At 33.8% G+C, this 14,771-nt stretch overlaps 1 protein-coding gene across 3 annotated transcripts in view; it reads left to right on the top strand.

Annotated features, from left to right (window-relative positions):
* The window catches only part of ATAD2B (ATPase family AAA domain containing 2B), a 158,627-nt gene that overhangs the window by 93,204 nt on the left and 50,652 nt on the right, over positions 1–14,771 (top strand). For all 3 annotated transcript variants that reach the window (XM_049095411.1, XM_025454544.3, XM_025454543.3), the window contains one exon: positions 6,202–6,388. In XM_049095411.1, coding sequence (XP_048951368.1) covers positions 6,202–6,388 — 187 coding nt within the window. The remainder of the gene's footprint in view (positions 1–6,201; positions 6,389–14,771) is intronic.

The raw sequence follows: 14,771 nt of genomic DNA, 5'->3' as shown, positions 1-14,771 counted from the left end.
TCTGATAGAAAACCCTTATGATTGAAAATAAGTTTTCTTTCTTACTGTATATTACCATAAGGGGATTAGAAACAGAGCTTTCTGAGGTTTTCTAAATGAAAATAGCTTTGTTTTTTCTGATTAGAAAGATGATATACTCTGTAGAAAATTCAAGTAATAAAGAAGAGCATAAAGAAGAAAGTAAAAATTAAAGCCCAAGCACCTGAAGGTAATTTTTGTTAAAGTTTTGGTGACCACACTTCCATATTCTCTCTATGCATATAGACAGACCCACATATTATTTTATGTAAATTAAAATCTTCCTGTAAGGCTAATGTAATTTGTTTTTTTATCTATGTTGGGAAAGTTATTTCATGCCAGTATATTTTTTAATGTCATTCTTTTAAAATAGCTATATAGTATTTTTATCTTTTGGATGTTCCATAATTTTTATAACCTTATTGATAAAGATTGAAATTTCCAATTTTTTTCTTTTATGATAGATATGTGGATCTGGATAGGCATCTTTCTCAGTATACATTTTTAATACCATTATCTGATTCATAGCTTAGGGTAAATTTTAAAAACTGTGATTGCTATGTCAAAGGAATTTATTGATGGCTAAGGGAAAACCAAAAAAAATTTTGGTTTTTTGGTTTATATACTTAAAAACATGATACAGGTGGTTAAATTGACTTCCAGAATAGTTGTACCAGTTTACATTTTCAGCACTGATATATGAGAGTGTTATTTTTCCTATACCCGTGTCAATTCTGAATACTGCCTTTTTAAATCTTTGCCAACCAGATAGATGAAAATAATATCTTCTCGCTTGTTTGAGTCATTCATTTGTTCTTTCATATTTACTCATTCAGATAATATGTCAAAGTGCCCATCATGTGCCATATGTTGTCCTAGGTACTTGGAATATGTCAATCAATAAAATGGACATAGACCCCTGATCTCATTCAGCTTATTTTAGATGGAGATAGACAATAAAACAGTAAGTGTAATAGATAAAATATTAGAAGATATGTACTTTGAAAAAAATGTAGAGAATGCTTTAAGAGGTAAGGGAGTCCTTGGGAGTGGAATGAGTTGCAGAATATTCTTGGATATATGTTATGTGACATAATTGCCAAATTTAATTTTGGAAAATTTTGCCTTTTTCCATTACTACTAGACATGAGAAAACCAATTTTTCCAATGTCTACTCTCTAATGGTAATAAATTAATTTTTAGTTTGTCAATCTAACAGATAAAAGATGTGTTTTTATTATTTTTATTATTTTTTTTCTCTGTTAATAACTACTAAATCTTCCCCCCTCCACCTATAACTACCAAACCAACCAGCCTCCCTCCCTTCCTCCCTCTCTCCCCCCCTTCTTTCAAAGGGAGGGGCAGAGAGTGAGTCCTAAACAGACTATGAGCAGAGTGTGGAGCCTGGTGCAAGGCTTGATCCCACCACCCTGAGATGATGACCCAAGCCAGAACCAAGACTACGATGCCCAACTGACTCTCCATTCAGGCGCCCCACCAGATCTTTTTAAGCCAACATTGGTCTTGAGCTTTAGACTATCTCTAGCTCTCTGTTACCCTTGGTGTGCTACACATCTTTCATATGTACTGGATTGCATCTTCCCTTCTTGTTCTGCGAGTCCGGTGCGCTACCATCTGTGCAGGTGTTACTAGAATTGGACATTGTCCTCAACTCAACTCCTTCCTCTTTCTTTCTTCTTTATCTAGTCAATGTCTAGGTCCTGTGAATAAATTTCATCTGAGGCTGTTCCTTCTTACCCTGTCTGACCCTGTTCTTGTCTAGATTATCATTAACATCTCATGACTGGGTTATTATTGAAGACTCCTAATTGGTCATCTTTCCATCTTTCCTCCTGTTCTGTCTTTTTTCAAACCCTTTCCTATACTGTGTAGTGATCTAGAGTTATCTTCCAAAAACATGTATATGATCATATCATTTCCCCTGCTTAAGCTAATATGCTTCCTCATTGTCTTCAGTGTGCATCCCAAACTTTTAACATGGCTTATAAACCCTTAGTAGTTCTTCATAGTCTGATTCTCCTTCCCTCCTTTCCTCCCTAACTCAAACCTTTACCCATACATTGCCCTAAAACCTTAAAAGAAGTTAGCTGTATGATCTCCAAAGGGCCAGGGGCCTTTGATCATTTATATATCCTATTTTAATTCTTAGAATTCGTCCTTTTTGCCTTCAGCCTGTTGGGTTTGTGTTTTGGTAACCTAGGAAAGCCTTTGTTGAGTCTCTCATTGAGGTCTCTCATGGCATTCTGAACAGTGCTGCTTGTTAATCGCACTGAATTATATTGGTTGTAGATTTCCTTTTTTTATTCAATACTATTCAAGTATGAGCTCTATAATAACTGATATTGTTAGAAATCCAGGGCTGAAGGATTTAGCATAGGATTCATTCTCTAATTATTAAGTGAAATCAATGAACATTTAAAAAAATGTTATGTTTCTATTTTCTATTTGAATTATCTGTTTCTGTACTTTGCCCAGGAAGCTGTTTTCTGTTAAAATCTTATTAACGTAAGCTCTTTATACATTAAGAACTGTTCTGTGGGATGCCTGGGTGTCTCAGCAGTTTAACACCTGCCTTTGGCCCTGCGCGTGATCCTGCGGTTCCAGGATCGAGTTCTGCATTGGGATCCTGGCGGGGAGCCTGCTTCTCCCTCTGCCTGCCCGCCCCCCCGTCTCTCATGAATAAATAAATAAAATCATATATATATATATATATGATTATGATATATGTATGTATATATACATATAATATAAACTATATATAGTTTATATATAAATTATATGTATATATATATAAACTATTCCTGTTGGGGCACCTGGATGGTTCAGTAAGTTAAACATCTGCCTTCGGCCTGGGATCGAGCCCTGTCGGGCTTCCTGCTCAGTGGGGAGTCTGCTTCTCCCTCTCCCTCTGTTCCTCCCCCTGCTTATGCGCTCACGTGCTCGCTCTCTCTCTCTCTCTCTCTCTCTCAAATGAATAAATAAAATCTTAAAAAAAAAAAACTGTTTCAGATTCTTTGTCTCATTTAGTTGTTTTCTGTTTGGTTCAGATTGTAATTTTTGAGTTCCAGAAGTTTGTAGAGTTTTATGAATTTAAAATATACAAATCTCTTGTTTTTTCTTTTTTCTTTGTCAGAATTAAATTTGTGAAATGATCTGAATCTTCCCTATTTTAAAACAACACTTATTTTATAATCCATTCCCATTTCATTTATTTTTTGTGCTTATTAATCTTATATGAAATTCTTTGAACTATGTTGAGTTATTTCCTGGGCTGCCTATTATATTCTGAATGGGTGTTTGTTTTCTTTTGTGTATTCTACATTATATTCTATTATTCTATGTTATAATATATTTCAGTATAAAGTAGTGTACATCCTAACACAGTGCTTCACTTTAGCAATTATATGGACCTGAATGAGAATTTGAATTCTTTCACCATCATTTGTACAGTCTTATAGCTAACTTCTCTGCGTCTTGGTTTCTTCACTTGTTTAATAAAAGAGGAAGCTATGTTTTTCATAGGATTGTTAAGGAAATTAAAACTTTATGAAGTGCTTATTACTAAAACAGGTTTAAATGTTCTGAAATTGGAGCTAGTACATTTTACCAAATATTCTTGATGTTCTTATTTGACTGTTCTTTCAGATGATACTGAGATTAAGTTCTTTTTGCAATTAAGTTTTAAATCTCCCATTCTTCCTCAATTTTTTTATATTGATGTAAATATTTTATTTTAATGTTTTCTTCATTTTTATTTAAATTCTAGTTAACATTTAGTGTAATACTGGTTTTGGGAGTAGAATTTAATTATTTATTTTAAAAGATTTTATTTATTTCTGAGAGACAGAGAGAGAGAGAGAGAGAGAGAGAGAGAGAGAGACATAGACATAGGCAGAGAGAGGAACAGGCTTCATGCAGGGAGCCTGATGTGGGACTCGATCCTGGGACTCGAGGATCATACCCTGGGCTAAAGGCAGACACTTAACTGTTGAATCACCCAGATGTCCCGGGAGTAGAATTTAATGATTCATCACTTATATTTAATACCCAGTGCCCAACATAAGTTCCCTCCTTAATCCCTGTCACCTATTTAGCCTGCCCTCTACCCACTTCCCTCCATCAATCTTTAGTTTGTTCTCTGTAATTAAATCTCTTTCAGTTAGTGCCCCATCCCCCCTCTCCTTCTTTTCCCCCTTCCACTATGTTCATTGGTTTTGTTTCTTAAATTCCACATAGGAGTGAAACCTTATGGTATTTGTCTTTCTCTGACTGACTTAATTCTGCTTAGCATAATACCTACACTCTAGCTCCATCCAGGTCATTGCAAATGGCAAGATTTCATTCTTTTTGATGGCTCAGTAATATTCCATAGTGCATATACCATATGTTCCTTTTTTTTTTTTTTAAAGATTTTATTTATTCACGAGAGAGAGAGAAAGAGAGAGAGAGAGAGAGAGAGAGAGAGAGGCAGAGACACAGGCAGAGGGAGAAGCAGGCTCCATTCAGGGAGCCTAACATGGGACTCAGTCCCGGGTCTCCAGGATCACGCCCTGGGCCAAAGTTGGCGCTAATCTGCTGAGCCACCTGGCCTGCCCCCCGCCCCCCCTTTTAAGGATTTTATTTATATATTCATGAGAAAGAGAGAGGCAGAGACACAGGCAGAGGGAGAAATATATTCTTTATCCATTCATTAGTCAATGAACATTTGGGCTCTTTCTATAATTTGGCTATTGTTGGTAATGCTGCTATAAACGTAGGGGTGCATATGTCCCTTTGAATTGTAGTTTTGTATCCTGTGGGTAAATACCTAAATTGCTGGATCTCAGGGTAGTTCTGTTTTTAACTTTTTGAGGAACCTCCATACTGTTCTCCAGAGTGGCTGCACCAGTTTCCATTCCCACCAACAGTGTAAGAGGGTTCCCCCTTCTCCACATCCTCCCCAGCATCTGTTGTTTCCTGTGTCGTTAATTTCAGCCATTCTGACAGGTGTAAGGTGGTATCTCATTGTGGATTTGATTTGTATTTCTCTGATGATGAGTGATGTTGAGCATCTTTTCATGTGTCTGTTGGCCTTGATGTGAATACTTTAAATATATGAAATAAAATACCATAAACTATAGTTAACTATAAATGGGTTAGGAAGAATTGACATCTTTATATTCAGGCTCATTATGTATAATATATAGTTTCACATTTTTGCTAAGAATATTTAATATCGTTTGTCTTACTTTACATTTGCATTTGTAAATAGGACCTCCTTTCCTTCTTTATATTGGTTATTGATGGTATTATGATATATTTCGACTTTTCTACTTTTGTCTTCTGAATTGTTATGATTTCGTGAAATTTTTTAGTGCATACTCTTATCCTTTACAAGTATAAGGATGTTATACTTGTACTTATACTGTTTTCCTTATTTCTATTTCATTTTTTTCTTTGCTTTATTCTTACTGCATTGCTTAAAATTGCCTGTATTATCTATAGTGATAGTAGATAAACTTGTTTCATTTATCATTTTAATGGTGCTCTAGAATCTTGAGAATGCAAGTTGAATTTAGTTTAATATATTTTCCTAAATTTGTTTTCTCTGTTGTAGTTCTTTAGATATTATGTATTAGGATATGGACATTTAGTTTTTATTGGCCCCAAACCAAATTTTACTGCCCGTGAAAAAGTCCTACATTTTTTTTTCTATCTTAAAAATTGTGGTAAATAAAATATACATAAAATTTACCATTTTAACTATTTTTAAAAATGTCCTATATATTGGGTAATCATCTGATATACTTATTTCTTTGTTGAAGTAGGATTGTTAACATTTCACCTTGGATAATTGATAGCTAAATCCCACTTGCTGTCTGAAGCATTTTCCAAGTTGATATACATAGTATGATAAGGTGAATATGCAGGTATTTTTACATTGTTTTAGAAGGAATTTTTATACTTTTACATCTTGGTTATTAAAATGGTCAGAGAGATCAACATTTTAAAAGCATAATTAATGAAAAAATGATTCACTGTACTTACTTAAAAAATAAGGATAAGAGAAAGTTTTGTTAATTTGGAGTTACATTTTTTATTGTAAATATTTGACCTAATTTTTCTTCCTGATCTTCAGAGTGTATGGTTTTGAAATAATTATCATGTTTTAATGTATTACAGGTCACCATATCATCAGCCAACCTCTTACAGGCCAAGATTATTGCTGTCTGGAGAACGAGGCTCAGGTCAAACTTCTCACCTTGCTCCAGCACTTTTGCACACTCTAGAAAAATTCTCTGTGCACAGACTAGATCTCCCAGCACTTTATTCAGTTAGTGCCAAAACACCTGAAGAATCATGTGCACAGGTAGGTTTGTACCATATCAGAGTACTTTTAACTTTCTTATTTTTTATATCTCTGTAGTGTGTGTAGATAAAGTTTTTTCAAAGAACAGTAATGTCAATATTAACTTTTTGTTGGTTATTCATGAACATTCAAATATTAAGGCTGAGGATCCTTTTAATAGGTGTATTATGTTTAAAAGTCAGCTCATTGTTTCCCCATGATATTTCATTATTTTCTGAAATTTCAGTATTCTCTTTCTTATGTTAAAGTTTTATTAAACATTTTAGAAAGGAAGTTTCTTTTGCCTCTTTCTTTCTTTCTCTTTCTTTCTTTCTTTCTTTCTTTCTTTCTTTCTTTCTTTCTTTCTTTCTTTCTTTCTTTTTTTTTAATATTTTATTTATTTATTCATGAAAGACACAGGGAGAAAGAGAGGGGCAGAGGAAGAAGCAGGCTCCATGCAGGGAGCCCAAAGTGGGAGCCCAATCCTGGGTCTCCAGGATTAGGTCCCAGGCAGAAGGCAGTGCTAAACCGCTGAGCCACCGGGGCTGCCCTCTTTTGCCTTTTTCTCCCCCACTTTTCAACGCTGTGGTTTCAGAGCCTTTCTAGACTTATGTCTCTACTTACCTAAGAAAGGGAAATGATAACCAATTTGAGATGCCAGAATTTAAAAATAATGTAGGAAAGTGATAGCAATTTAAAAATTATATGTATTTGCACCAAGAGTCAAGTGTGATACTTGATTTTTAACTACTTTATATTTGCTGTTTTGTGAAGTGCAAAGTTCTAATGAGGCTGTTTATATTCCTTGAGGTTTTAATATATAACTATGAATTTATTGTAAGTGTGTCATGTTAGATCTAGAGGTTAGGGGAATAAGTTTTTTGAGCTAAGGGACCTTGTCTTCACCATTTCTGTCTCTCTGACACAGTGCCCAGCTCATAGTAAGTACTCATTGAATGTTTAAATTAAATGTTTCTTATGAATAAATTAGAGGAATGTCACTTTCTACTTTGATATTTAGCCTACTTTTAGAGATGAGGTGACTACAGTAGTAACACTGAAGAGCATTGCACATAATTTTGTTTTTTTCAGATATATTTTATAAAATATTTAACACCTACACATACTACCTAATTGAAAACCTTTCTAAAAAAAAAAAAAAAAGAAAGAAAACCTTTCTATTACTTGTAGCAAGAAATGTGTATTTATTTAATAGTCCACAGTGTTGATTTCATTCTTTTTTATTTACAGTTGTTTGGGTATCAACATTCTAGTAGCACTTTACTACTTAGAAAGCCCTAATTAATTTTTTTCTAAAACCCATGGCTTAAATAAAAAACTATATACCAGTACTTTGTTCCAAGTTTTATACATTTAACTCATCCCAACTGTGAGTGCTTTCCAATAATGTTGATTTATATATTTGTTCATATCTTTCCTTTTTAGTGAGAAAAAATTATTGCAGTTTGTATGCAAGTAAGAGAATTACTCAGTACCATTAAAAATAAATCCAGGGAGAGAGAATCTAAACAGTCACTAATTATGGAAGAAAGAACTTGAGTATCAAAAAAACACTAAATCCAAATAGTTTCACAGGTCAATTCCTTTAATCTTAAAGGATAAGATCATTTTGATGCTAAACTGAACTACAAAGAAAACCATAAGACTAATCTCACATAGGCAATGGTCATAAAGTGAATATTACAAATAGATTCTAATAGCACACCAGAAGAGTAGTATACTGTTATTGAAGCATGCAAATTTGGGGCACCTGAGTGTCTCAGTGGTGGAACATCTGCCTTTGGCTCGGGTCGTGATCTCGGGGTTCTGGGATCAGTCTCACATCAGGCTCCCTGTGGAGAGCCTATTTCTCCCTCGCCTCTCTCTGTGTGTGTGTCTCATGAATAAATAAATAAAATCTTAAAAAACCATGCAAAATTGATTTAGTTAGACATTAAGACATAAAAATACTGGGACAGACTGAAGTTATAAATCTTTGCCTATGATATGATTGTATATATGGAAAACTTATAGGACCTACTGAAAAATTACTAGGCACAGTAAGAATTCTGTAAGACACTTTCAAAGTTAATGTAAAATAGTTTTCTTTTGTACACATAGTAACAAGTTAGAAATAAAGTAGAGGAAATGTTCCCATTTAAAATAACAAGTTTACCTGGAAATTAAATAATTAATTAAGGGCCTAAAAGAAGAAAACCAAAAATTTAGTAAGGAGGACAGTTGAATTAAAAAAAAAAAAAACAACACAAAAAAACAAAAACAAAAAACAGCAACAACAAGAAACTTTTTGTTTTTTGCCTTGTGTTTTAATTACTGTACTACAAAGTATGTACTCAAGTTAAATTGCAAACTGATTAAAATATCAGCTACTTTGCTTATTGTTTGTAGCCTTGGACAATTTGCTTAACTTCTTTGAGCTTTAATTCTCTCATCTATTAAATGAAGATAATGGTGCTACATAATAAGGTGGTTGTAATTAAAACAAGATCATCCAAGGGCACCTAGGTGGCTCAGTCTGTTAAGTGTCTGCCTTCAGCTCAGGGCATGATCCCAAGGGTCCTGGGGTTGAGCCCCACTTTGGGCTCCGTGCTCAGAGGCAGTCTGCTTTTCCCTCTCCCTATGCCACTCCCTTTGCTTCTGCTCTCGCTTTCTCTTTCAAATAAATAAGTAAATAAAATCTAAGAAAGAAAAAAAACAAGCTGATCCAATAGGGATGGCATATAGTACCCAGTAGCTGTTAGCTGTTATCATATTTATCACTACTGCTACAGCTTCTTGACACAACCAAGGGCTGGTAAGAGTCAAAACTGGAAAGTTGTGAGTTCTTTTCTAAATTAATGTATAAATTAAATGCAATCTCAAATATGATGTACCCAGAATTTAAGAGGAAGAGTTACAAAAGGGCTTTGCGTTTCTTCTAGAAAATAAATATGAGGGATTCCTGGATATCTCAGTCGGTTAAGCTTCTGACTCTTGATTTTGGCTTGGGTCACGATCTCAGGGTTGTGAGATCAAGCCCTGAGTTGGGCTCTGTGCTGAGTGTGGAGCCTGCTTAAGATTCTCTTCCTCTACTCCTTTATCTGCTCCTCCCCACTGCTTGCATACATACATTCTCTCTCTCTCTTAAAAGAATGAAAGAAAGAAAGAGAAAAGAATGAAAGGGAGAGAAAGAAAGAAAAGAAATATGAGGATAGCAAAGACACTTTTAGAGGGAAAAATATGAAGGATTTAAAAAATGTAACAGAACATAGTAATAAGGAATATGTACCTGTGCAGGGAAAGACAGATAAAGTAATAGAAGAGAGAATGAACACTTAGGCTTATGTAGAAATGAGAGTTTAGTATCTGATGATGTTTAGCATATGATGATGACATTTGATAGCATAGAATAGATGAATTATTTAATAAATGGTCATGGAAAACTGTCTGATTCTATGAGGGGAAAAATAAAACAAAATGGGATTTTCTACCATTTTTGGGGGCCCCCCAAATAAATTGTAGATGTCAACAGAACTGTAAAAAGAGAATTCACAAGGTCAATATATTTATTATCTTGAATATGAGAAAGTAGTTTCTACGCAATGAACACAAACTAGAAAACATAAAGACTTGAACAAATTTGACCTTATAAAATTTAAATTACACATGGCAGAAATATTGTAATAAAATTAATAGACACAACCTGGCAAAAAAAAGTATATTTGTAACACACATCAAGGGTAAGTTTCCGATCCCTGGGTGGCGCAGCGGTTTAGCGCCTGCCTTTGGCTCAGGGCGCGATCCTGGAGACCCGGGATCGAATCCCACGTCGGGCTCCCGGTGCATGGAGCCTGCTTCTCCCTCTGCCTGTGTCTCTGCCTCTCTCTCTCTCTCTGTGACTATCATAAATAAATAAAAATTAAAAAAAAAGGGTAAGTTTCCTAAATATACAAAAATATGTTAAAATCAGTAGGAAAAAGCGACAGTGACAATGTAATATAAAAATTGGCAAAATAGCATGCCATTTATAGGAAGAAAAAAATAGAAAAAGCAACAAGTAAAAGTTTCAAAAGATTCTTAGCCTCACTTATAGGTGAAGAAAATGCAAATTATAGCAACAGGATACTATTTTGAAACAACTTTCTGGTTTGTAAAAATAAAAAGCTTGATGATGACTGGTGATTTTGGAGAGTAGGTTGGTGTTACTTTAAAAAATTTTAAATACATATACCTTTTGGCCCAGGATTTTTAAGGAAAATTTTTTAAGGATGTTTCAGCTATAGTCATTGCTGGATGAACAAGGACCTTTATCACAGCATCATATAGCATTCCCAAACTAAATAAGACCAACAAACTAAATGTCCTTGAATGGTGGGTGGGCTATGATAAATTATGTTATATATCCTTATGTACTGTGAAGCCATTAACAAGAATGAGGTAAATTTACATAGGAGATATACGTGAAAGGGGATATTTGTGAAAACAAGTTGTAGATTAATCAATCAAAATATGATCTTTGTGTAAAAGTAAACCTTAAAAATATATATTCATGCTTATCTATAAGCAGAAATTTTGTCCATAATACCCCAAAAAACTGTTAATAGTCATTGCTGGGCAGCCCCAGTGGCGCAGCAGTTTGGCGCCGCCTGTAGCCCAGGGCATGATCCTGGAGACCCTGGATTGAGTCCCATGTCAGGCTCTCTGCATGGAGCCTGCTCCCTCTGCCTGTGTCTCTGCCTTTCTCTCTCTCTCTCTCTCTCTCTCTCTCTCTCTCTCTCTCTTTCTGCATCTCTATGAATAAATAAATAAAATAAAATCTTTAAAAAAAATAATCATTGCTTTGGCGTGGGGGAAGGAATTGGAGAATTGGGGAATGAATCAAACTTTGTCGTTTTAGTTTACAATCTGCTATACGGTTTGGATTTTTTTTTTTTTTTGATGTGTATGTTTGATAATATCAAGCAAAGTAAAGAATCACTTTGAAAGAAGATCATTTTCAGAGAGAGAGTATTCTCTCTATAGTTCTTTAGCTAAAATGTGTGTGTACATGTTCATAAATCCATTACTGACTTAATATTGGGTGAGGAAATACTTAGGAAGCAGTGTATTGAACTATGTTGGTGTTGCTGCGATTCTAGAATTTTTTTCTGTGTTCCACTGGGCATCATTGGGGTAAATTTGAATTCTAACCATATCCTCTTAGATCTCTTTGTCATCTTTTACTACTTTTTTGTTGTGTTTTTGGGAAGGTTGGAGAGAGGTGTCCTTTGATAGTGGAAAAGAACAAAAACGTAACATTTTTCTGGTTGTATTACACTGCATTTAGTACATCAAGATATCTCATCTTTTCTGATTATGCCAATAAGGTCCTGGATGAGAAGTAGAGCTTATTTTTGAGTGACCACACCTAGGTGTCCAATCTGATGGGGGGACTGAGTAGAATTTTGTAGATATGGGTAGCTGAAGCTCAGACTTCTGAATATTGGCTAGAGACCAGATAAACTGTCCTGGTTAACCACTGATTATTTGTATTTTAAGTACATGTATAAAGTTATTTTAAATTGGTAAATATATTACTGTCTCTTATAAAAAATTATCCAAAAGGAGACTATTACATTATAAAACTAAGCATTTTTTTTTCTTAATCTGTGGAGCTATTAGTTGGTATAAGGAGATAAAAAAGTCCTAGGAAAGAGAATATACTAGTCAGGTGCTAAAATGCTGGAAAGAAGAAAAACCTCTTCTCTTTCCTCCTGTCTTCTATATTCCCTTATTCTCTTTTACCTTACTTCTCTTGAGAGTTAGTCTTCCTATAGGCAGGATTCTCTCTAAATTGATGTGGTTTAACCTGTGGCAAATGGCAAATTATTCTTCTGTGCTTTTCTCTTTTCTCCAGCCTTTGAGGTACTTAATATAAATTAAGTTGGATTATTTAATAATGTGACACAAACATGAAAATTAATCTTAAAGAAGTCTTAAATGATCTTTAAATCTTTATATATGTGATAAGGTGGAAAAGTAGAAAAGCCCAGTTTATATTTCTTTATACATATTTAACTCTATGTCTGTTTTTAAAACATATTCACACACAGGGATGTATATGAAAATCTTTATTCCTTCATACTGCCTCAGCCGATGATACTATAAATTATGTGAAAACAGTAGAGGAATTAATGTCTACTAAAGGGTTTTTTCATTGTTTATTAAGATTTAATGAATATAGGAGTTGTCTGGGGGTGCTTATTAAAATTTCTTTTTCCCTGGGTCTACTCTCAAGATTTCTGATTCTTTAAATTTGAGGTTAGCCCAGGAAAATGCACTTTAAACCTGCATCAAGGTGTTACTATTCTGGGTCTTCAGTAGATCACACTTTGAGATACAGTACTTTGGCTGATGACTAGACACTAGGTATTTATTACTGAAAACAACTCCCCAATACATAAAGTAGTGTGTGTGTGTGTGTCTATCTGTCTATATATATATATATATATATCATAATCTTCCAAAGGCTCTGGAAGGAAAATAGAAAACTCTGGTGTAACCTGAAAGATTTATTATTCCATTAAGTTTACAAGTAATTATTGAGCCCTACAATAAAGTTGGAGATGTTAGTAGCTGTAGTAAAAGACTTATCTTTATTAATTCTCTTTTAAAAAAACCAGCTATGATTTCCCTTTTCTGACGCCTTCAACTGTTTTTGTTTTTTTTTTTTTTGTCTTTTGTATTATTTCGACTGTTGATTTAGGAAAACCAGGACTGATAAGTGTATTGTATTTTATCTTTTTTATTAATGCAGAAGTACGATTGAATTGATAAATTTATTTATATGTTATCTCTCAGAAGCTTTGGAGTTTGGCTACTGTATGGTGTTACAAGTAATTTCAGTCAGTCAATAAGGGTTGTTGTGAGTGTTTGGGGTTTTTTTTTTGGTGAAAATTTAGTATATTTCTTATCCCAGAAAGAAATCGTATTTGGAAATGTTCAGAGGAAATCCTTTTGGTTAAATAGCTTGAAGGAATTAAGATACTTACCTATGTGTATTCTTTGGATGTTCTTGTGTTTGTTTACAAGGGTTTCTGGATTTCTCCCATAACAGTCTGTGTATACTTTGGATACTCTTGTGTTTGTGCACGTGGATTTCTGTGTTTTACCATAGCAATAACTTTTTTTTTTTTTTTTTTTGAGTTGTAAACAAATTGAATTGCCCTGGTCCAGAGTTTATCACATTTACTGAAATTCTTGAAGTTTTTAGGCAATGAAAATAACAGAAGAGGAATTTGGGTGATTTAATTTTCATAAAATGTTGCTTAATATTGTATTTGTTCAGACTCTAGTATAGTTATGTTTTATAACAGGCTGTTTTTGTATGCTTGTGGTGAAATCGAGTACTTTATTTCTTGAATCCTGATCTCAGACAGTGTCTCCTTCTTACAGAGATGCTTGTTAAATCCTAGGTAAATAGAATATAAATGGAGTAAAGTGAGAGATACTATATGAAATTATTAGTAATGCAGATATATTATTTATTATAATATTTTGTGATAGCATGGTATAAGGAATTGAATAAACTTATTTTATTTTTTTTATTTTTTTTTTTTTTAATAAACTTATTTTAATAGTGCTTTTTATTATAAAAATCAAGAATATTTTAGTCCCTGAGATTTTTAACTTATGTTTAGTAATTGTAGCACATTCATAATACTCTAACAAAAGCAAGACAAATTCTAGAGCTTTATTGATGACAAAAAGTCGTTTCCTTCTGTCTTATATGGCCCCTTTTAAGAAAATGAAAGCTATACAAGCTTAGAGCTTTCTACTTCATACACATTTGTGTTTAAAATTGCTCTAGTTTCCATTTTCTAAAGAAAATGGCTTGTTATGGGCTCTATAGTCTTAATTTTTACAATATAGTAAACCTTCATGCACTACACACTTTAATTTGCTGGCTAAAATACTGACTTGAAAGTTTAGCTTTTGAGATGATAATAACTCTTATAAATAGAGATGCAGTTTCCATAATTAATGCTTCCTTATATGGATACTTTTAACTTTAATGGCCTGATTTTTCTTTCATATCTTTAATATTCAGAGGAAGTAGTTTGTGATTTTTTTTTAAATAAACTTTAAAACAAGTTACATAAGGGACCATGATGTCTGGCGCAAGAAGAGGCCAGAAGGAAATAAAATATATTGTTTACAGAATCAAAATGAACAGTTCACATACACTGGTGTTTGTTCATTTTATTTGTGCAAGAGTGCTGGTCATGTCAGAGGTATTTTGGAACGGTTGGTTCAGTAATTTGGCCTACTGTCTTTTTTTCTCTATAACAGTTTTTCTGTTTTCTACTACACCTTGCACATCCACCAATCCAAGACACCCTATAGGTGAGTATTTTTCTAGTTA

This window comes from Canis lupus, chromosome 17, assembly GCF_003254725.2.
Source record: "Canis lupus dingo isolate Sandy chromosome 17, ASM325472v2, whole genome shotgun sequence".
Classification (NCBI taxonomy): domain Eukaryota; kingdom Metazoa; phylum Chordata; class Mammalia; order Carnivora; family Canidae; genus Canis; species Canis lupus.
The sequence above is the reverse complement of the archived record's forward strand: the minus strand, read 5'-3'. Positions and strand labels throughout refer to the sequence as shown.